Below are 8043 nucleotides of genomic sequence, written 5' to 3'. Positions count from 1 at the left end.
TAGTGACCACAGTAGGGTTGGACTTGAACATCTTGGAAGTCTTTTCCAGCCCAGTTGATTCTATGATTCTGACATGAGAAACTTACCACTGACATTTTCAGTTAAAATAAGATGGAACAGCTGAGCAAAGGAGTCAACATCTCTATGCAACCAAATGGCAGAAAGACAAGAGTCCACTTCTTTTATTAGCCATGGTTCAAGGCAATTCACATCTTCCTCAGTCTGAAGAGAAAAAAACAGTATTGAAAGATTAATCTCTTCCAGGAGTTGTCTTTATTCTCATGTATTATCCACAAAGGACTTTATAGTTCGTTTTCTGAGTATCAATCAGAAATTCAGCACTCAGGGATCAGTCAAACATTTATTTGCATTCATACAAGGACTTTTCACAATGGCAGTTGAGCCATTTGACCTGAGGAAAAGTTATGGACAACTTTCATAGCTGAAAAGCATAATTCAGCTAGAACATTCTAAAAAAAGAACCTTTAACATGTTTTCACATCCTCTGAGAGACTCTACAGGAGCAGTATCTCCAGACAACAGATTTTACATGGCCAGTAAGAACACTAACATCTCTTCCAACCAAAGGAAAGACTTACCAGCTGATTAAATACTGTGTCATCCAACAGGTTATACTCCTCAGCTGCCCTTGGGACCAGTTTTTGTCTCGGAGGTTCTGCTTTGCTATTGTCTTCGTGAGTAGAACACCACTCAGCAAGGTTGATTTTCTGCTTCTCTTCTAGAATGCATGAAGTGTTCCCCAAAACGTTTTAAAGCCATCTTAATCCCCCATTGTTTTCCCTTAAAACCCCACTTATTTCAGGGCAAAGTTTTACCAATTCAATCCCTTTTATTTAACCCAGAATGCTGCTAGAAGTCCAAGCTAAACTCCACAATTAAGTGCAGCATGGCAAACATCATTTTTGGTGTTTAATCCCCCTAAGCCTGCAGAATTCCACTGAACTTTGTAACTACCTTCTGCACTATCCTCAGCCCAGATTGTTCTCCAAAGTGAAACATCAATGAGAAGTTGCACAGTTCCTGCACATAACAACTCCTTTTTTGAGGGATTGAAGTTTTCTTCTAACTACTCATTAGGATCATTTCTTTCAGTGGTCAGGAAAACTTCAAGTAATACATCTACTTAAATCAGTTGAAACACTATTTAGTTCAAATGTGTTAAAACTTTTGGGCTGTAGATAAATCTGACATTGAAGAATCTGACAAATGAATCCAAAAATCAATCTTCATTCAAGTCTGACAAATTCAGTCAAAAATGTTATCAACAGGAACAACTTCTGTGCAGGAGGTACAAAATTCTGCCTTCTCTGATGGCTGCAGCTCAATTTGCAAGCAAAAGTCAGCACAGAGTGCATGTTTCTAGACTTCTCATGTAGGCAAAGGCTCCAGTTACACGTAATTCTTCTCCACAAATATGGAGAAATAGGAAAAAATATATTTATCAACTGAAAGCAAAAAGAATGAAACAACTAAATCCCAGCGAAAATTCTATTTAAAATGGCCTAAAATCCTTTAACACTGAGAGCTCAGAGATATTTGCTGTCATCTCATATCTCATTTCAGCTTCTGATTTGGGAATTTTAACAGAGGATCCTCCTGTTAGTTGCTCAAACAATGGGATTCATTGCCAACCCTGAAAACCACCGAGTGCACTGACCTTGCTGCTTCTCTTTCTTGTACTTGACCATCTCTTTGTTTGTGTACCCAGTGCTTCGTAAAATGTCCTCCAGAAATATCTCCTTGACTTCAAAAGGTCTTCCCTGGACTGAAAACAGAAATAACTCTTAAAATTAGCAATTCCTTAGCTTCGTTTAGATGACTAAGTCTAAAAAATAAATAATTTTTATAGGCACAAAAAGTGAATCAAATATGATTAGGGCCTGAGTTAAGGTTTGAAAAGTCTTGGAAAAGTCTTTTCACTGGAGTTTATTGTCTTAAAATGAATGAGCCACAAACCAAACAGTTTCAAAAGAGAAATTCCAGCTGCATCTCTGAGTTCTCCTCAGCCCCTTCCATGCCATCAGGGGCCATAGCAACAAATGCTCTTCAAATTGACAGTTATAAATTGCAATTTTATTGAGATGGGAAAAATCAAAGAGCTATTTTTGTCTGGGATTTCAAAACTCATTCCCTGTGTGTACAGGTCACCTGGAGCACAAACCAGAGCAGAACTTTCTGGCTCTGGTGGAAGATCCCACAGGCTGATGGTGCCACCTTCAGAGCAAACTGATTTCTCTCCTGGGAAGGGAGTGAGGACACTTCTCCCATTTTCCTCAAGTAATTCAAGTCAAATTTGGCTTTCTTTACTGGATCCTTCCTGACAAATGGTCTGTCTCCTAATAATTTATCCTGGTTTCTTTCTCACCAGGACTTTATCTGTGGGCATTAAAAGCTGCTTTTCTACCTTTGGATTTTATTTTCTGGTCCCTTAGCAGACATGTGCCACATCTGAGTTTAGATCCCCCAGGATTCTTCCTTTAGAAACACAAACTACAACTCACAAATTTTCCAAGACTCATCACAGATTCTGCACCACAGGAGCCCACAATTACAAAATGTTGGTTTCTGGGCTCAGGATTTTGTCAGCTCTATTGTCAAACAATCAAACCTTGCCCATTACATTCAAAAAATATATATAAAACCCCTTCTTTTAGTTCAAAAATTCCAAAAAAGACATGGAAAAAAAGCATCTTTTCAGTTGTGCTGAGCCTGTTGAGTCCAGTATGTGACAACAGTATAATCATGGAGAGAGGTTGACTTCCAAAACAAACACATTGATCTAAAAGAATAGGAAAGTGCCAAACAGCAAACTGGAAAGTCACACCAGAATAAAAACTGAGGCATTCCCTTGCAAAAATAAAAATATGGAAAACTGCAATCATGTGTAAATTCCAGATCACTACTCCAACTTGCAAGTCTTGTTTTACCAGGCAGAAATTCAGGAGTGGGAACCAGAAATAAACACTTCATCTGAGAGAAAAAAGTATTTTCTTCTCATAAATAAAAGAATGATTTGTAGAGAAGATTCAAAGCAAAGTGATCCCCTCAAACTGTTGAGGTTCCCAAAGCAAGGCTGACATGCAGATGGGCAGAAAAATCATTTCTCCTCACAGCTTCTCTTCAAAACACACCTGGACACCATTCCCTGCAAGGTGCCAAAGCAGGTCACCCATGCAGGGAACTTAGAAACCAGGAGGGTGAGGATAAAAACTCACATCTGTGCTTTACCTCCACTGAGGATGAGTCAAAATTCAGTGAGCAATAATAACCTCTCTTTGCCTCTGAAGCTAATTTAGCTGCAGAGTTCTGCACCTGCACAGGAACCAACACACCTGCATGTCCTTTCTGCAGGTTTGCCTAGTTTAACAGCTCTTAATTTCCTTTCAAGTGAAGCATCAAAAAAAAGCAAACCCAATTTGCCCAGGGCTGTGCAGTGTAAGAGTTATCTGTGTGTGAGCCAGAAAGGCATGGCAAGGCCTGTGAGGCCTGGAGAGCCTGAAGCTTCTGGAATGTGTTAGATATAACACTCTGGTACCTGGGGTCTCTATCACCTGGAGAGCTCTTAGATAACCTTTCCCTGCTTCTTCAGCGAGAGCCTGAAGCTTCTGGAATGTGTTATATCTAACACTCTGGTAGGTCCTGGGGTCTCTGTCACCTGGAGAGCTCTTAAATAACCTTTCCCTGCTTCTTCACTTGAACACAGACAGGGTCAGGACATCCCTTTGTGTACAAAACTCCCAGGAGACACAAATAATTCAGAGAAAACAGGCATGAAAAGACAGAGAACCAGCACTGCAGCAGCTCCCAGGGCATTTCTCATGTGCCTTTCCTCAGGAGACTTTGCCAGAACTGAATATCTACAAATCTTAGGGCACAAGATTCTCATGTGCCTTTCCTCAGGAGACTTGGCTACAACTGAAGATCTACAAATCTTAGGGCACAAGTTCTCAGATCGAAGAGGTCACATAAATACTTACTGTGTATTATTGGGCAACTTCCAAAATAGCTAACAAAGAGATTTGCATCTAGTGCAGCACTAGAAATAATCAGCTTTAAATTGCTCTGGTTTTGCAACACATCTCTCAGTTTTATCAACAAGAAGTCACTGAACCTATCTCTCTCATGTACTTCATCCTATAACAAAGGGAGACAACCAAAACCAACAGAGAAACAGCAGATTCAAGGTTAGAACTTTTGGCAAATATCAACTTTTTCAAAAAAACTGAAATATCTAATCGGGTGGCACGTTAAAGAGGCATTAAAAGTCTAAGTGTGGCTGAAATAAAAATGCTTTGAAAAACTACCCAGAAGAAAAAAAAAGATACTTCAAGAAGTTTTCTGGAACTGTCAGAACAAACTGCACAGTGATGCACCTTAATTTCAGAGGCCAAAGTGAACACCTGAAATTTCTGTAATTCTTGGAGCAGAATCAAATTTTCAAGGCAATTCCACAAACAGCAAATCCTACAGATCTTGTTTGAATAAATCCTCACCTGACAACTGATGAAATTAAAGAAATGATACCACTTAATCAGAAAGAGATTAATTAAGTCACTCACAAAGCCTCATCAGTGAGGCACAACTGATCCACCATCAGTCACTCCTCTGTTGGATATTGTGAACACATGAAACAGGGACCCCAATACAAGATCTGTAGGCCTCAGTTTAGAATGTCTAAATAATTTTCATGCTTTTTACACTCTGATAAACAGCCTTAAAATTATCATCATTTTTTCTGTCTTCAGCAGTGGAGAACCTTCTGGTTCCATTGACTTCTCAAATTCCACAACAGGAATATTCACCTAAAGAACACACTTCAATTATCTGCTAGACTGGACATTATCTTGACAACATTGGGCAAACAAACACCCTGCAAACTTGACATTGCTAAGACAAGTCCAGGGTAGCAGAAATTCTGACACACTCACATGAAACCACATCTACCTAAGCCTCTCTGAGGCTTTTCTGCTGACAGAGCAAGCTCAGAAAAATGAAAAGCAACCTCTGTCCTCCACAACTGCATCATGATTCCATAATTAATGACTGGCATGAACCTAAATTAAGGTACTTCTACAGAAAAAAAAACAACCAACCAACCCTAAAAATGTATATGCTATGATAAACACTTAGGAAGTCGTTAACGTTGACTTGGATTCTAACCAAACAGAAACATCTTCATTGCTCAGTGAAGAAAACAAGGAGCTCATCCCCCAATTCATCTCCCAATCCACCTCCTGCTCCACCTCAGGTGCCAGACAACAGCATTCTTACCACCATAACGTGGGTGACAGTTGCCAGGGTGCTGTCTCCTGCCGTCAGCGTGCGAAGGAGCATCCCGTTGGTGCAGAAGGTCACCAGAGTCTTTGGAGAAACCCTATGGAACAGGTCATCCAAACACCTCACTTTTGGCTCCATTTAAAAGCTGCTGCTTCCCACCACTTCCTGACAGCTCCAGGGTGGAAGGACCTCATGCCCAGGAGTGGAATGAAGAGTTCTCTCACCAAAGAACTCGCTCGTATGACCTGTTTTGAAACTAATTCCCAGAGAGTTGCTGAGTTCATCTTAGTGCTGCACGAAATAGCAAAACACAAGTGGAAAACTGTTCCCTTTCACTCCTAAATACCCACTACTTGCAAAAGCACATCCTACCTGTGCTTTACACATGGGATACTACCAGGCTGCATCCCAAAAATGCTGTGGATTAAATGTACACAGCACTGAAGATACCAACACCAGATCAACTGACTTGGAGAAATGCCATGAGTACCTGCTTTCAAATCTGATCTGATAACCAATTGTTTGGCCAATCTTTTCTCCTCTCTCTGCTGCCACTCTCTCAGCCACAGCAACAGCAGCCAGACGCCTTGGCTGAGTGCAAATCACTCGGCAGGGAGTCCCAGTTTTGTAGCAGTCATCCAGAAGAAACTGAGGGATCTGTAAAGAAGTGGTGCAAATTGCCTTTTTTAGCCTGAATTTTGTCACGGGAAAGAAAAAATGCATCTCAGGATCACATAGGCTGCAAAAAGGTTCACCATGGGATTATCACTGTTGTAGGAGCAGAAAGGGAGCAAAAAATAAATTTTCAAGTATAATCTGTTTGGAAAAAAAAAAAAAGTTGAAGCTTCAGAGAAAACTATAAAAAGGAAATAAAAAAAAATGCCCTGCAAGTAATTCTTCGTGTTAACACAATAATATCTCACTCTGGATACCAAGAACAGAATTAGTTTTAGAAGAAAAAAGGGACATAAAAAAAAATTAGAGCTGCTTTCCCTCCAGTATTTTACATTGTTTTCATGAAAAAATTGGTATTTATCAGCAAATTGTGCAGAACTGCTCAAACTTTTAGCACAGAGCTGCTGACTTAGTATTTGAAAAGCAAGAAAGTGACTTGGAACCCAAGATTTCCCACCATCCAGGAAAACAAAAGCCTTAAACCTGGCACAAAGCAATCCCTTATTATCCCAAAATTGCCATTACTTTGTCTCTTTTATTTCATTAAAGGAACATACTTGAGTGGTTTTTCCTGATCCAGTGTCTCCTATAATCAGCACGATTTTATGCTCCTTTATTGTTTTGACAATTTCCTCCTGTTTCTCAAAAACTGGCAAGGATTGCCTGAAGGAATCAAACTCGGTGTCCCCTCTCTTCCCTGGGACCTGGGCGATGCCATCGTTCAGCCGCCCAGTTGTTTTGTTCCCTTCCTTGTTTTCTGTGAAGAGAAGTCAAGGATTTACTTCCAGACACAAAGGAAGGTCTCTAAACCAGTGCTTAGAAACTGTGCTTAAATTAACATTCCTGGCTTTAGGTGCACACTGTAAAAGTGACAAGTCCATCACACAGCTAGGAGTGACATTCCAGGTGACACAGACTGTTGTGGGGCTTGAAATCAGCATTTTTCCAAGGAGTTACTTCCATAGATACTTTGGACAGAAATGGACTAGCCCAGGACATTGCTTTAAGTCAAAATCATAGAATCAACCTGGTTGGAAAAGACCTCCAAGATCATCAAGTCCAACCCTACCGTGGTCACCAGACCATGGCACTAAGTGCCACATCCAGTCTCAGCTTGAAAACCTCCAGGGATGGTGAATCCACCACCTCCCTGGGCAGCACATTCCAATGCCTGAGCACTCTCTCTGGAAAAAATCTCTTTCTAATATCCAACCTAACCCTCCCCTGGCAGAGCTTGAAGTCTGTGCCCTCTTGTCCTGCTGCTGGTTGCCTGGGAGAAGAGACATAACCCAAAGGGATTTGGTTTGTGTTTGGGTTGTTTTCTCAAGACATACCAGGCTCAAAAGCACATGTATTTCCTTGCTCTGTCTTGGGCAGGAGTTCTGCTCGTTCTTTGTTTGTGACAGGAAAACTCTGAAGCAGAGTCCGAACAGCGTGTTTGGTACGGAGAGTCAAGTCACAGGTCATCACTGCACGTGTTAGCTCAGTCACATCCTTCTTCCTTACAGTCAGGCAGCGACTTGCTCCTTTTCTGGGGGGGAAAAAAGTATTTTTGGAGTGAGCAACCTACTTCCCTCTACAAAATTCCCTAAGTTTGTAAGAAAAAAAATGAATAACTAAAAATCAGCCTCTGACTTACCCTTTGCTTTTAGATACCAGCCCAAGAGACTGACAGAACCGGTGAATAAATGCTCTTTCAGTACCAGTGAAGCAAGAAGGAAATTCCAATTCTAGAAAGATAAAAATATAGAATAAAAAAAACCAACAAAAAAACCAAACAACAAAACCAACCCCCAAACCAGTACTTTTTGATGGATTATCTCGATGTACTGAGTGTTATCAACCCTGAAACACAGAACTTTTTGGGAACTCGGTGGGGTTGAGCTGCACCTGTGTCGTCGCTGAAGCAGAATCGCTCCAGGGCGAGTTCCACCGCTGTCTGCAGAGTCTCGTCCACTCGCCCATCCCGTGGCTCCCCCGAGCCCCCCCCGGGCTGCCGGGGAGACACCTTCCGAGAGCGGGACATGGGCTGCAGGGAGAGAGGGGAGGGGAGAAAAGGAGGGAGGAGGA

At 41.3% G+C, this 8043-nt stretch overlaps 1 protein-coding gene across 1 annotated transcript; it reads right to left on the bottom strand.

Moving 5' to 3' along the window:
• Positions 1-86: 86 nt before the first annotated feature.
• On the bottom strand, positions 87-7999 carry LOC103803382 (probable ATP-dependent RNA helicase YTHDC2; the record flags this gene model as incomplete). Its single annotated transcript, XM_009075930.1, has 10 exons — positions 7864-7999; positions 7613-7703; positions 7308-7504; positions 6531-6730; positions 5789-5955; positions 5293-5395; positions 3999-4155; positions 1679-1786; positions 600-739; positions 87-222 (listed from the first exon to the last, which is right to left on the bottom strand). Coding segments are annotated over exons 1-10 (1435 nt in total), but the record flags the coding sequence as incomplete, so codon positions are not given.
• Between the last annotated feature and the right edge of the window lie 44 nt (positions 8000-8043).

This window comes from Acanthisitta chloris, unplaced genomic scaffold (assembly GCF_000695815.1).
Source record: "Acanthisitta chloris isolate BGI_N310 unplaced genomic scaffold, ASM69581v1 scaffold29435, whole genome shotgun sequence".
Lineage (NCBI taxonomy): Eukaryota > Metazoa > Chordata > Aves > Passeriformes > Acanthisittidae > Acanthisitta > Acanthisitta chloris.
The sequence above is the reverse complement of the archived record's forward strand: the minus strand, read 5'-3'. Positions and strand labels throughout refer to the sequence as shown.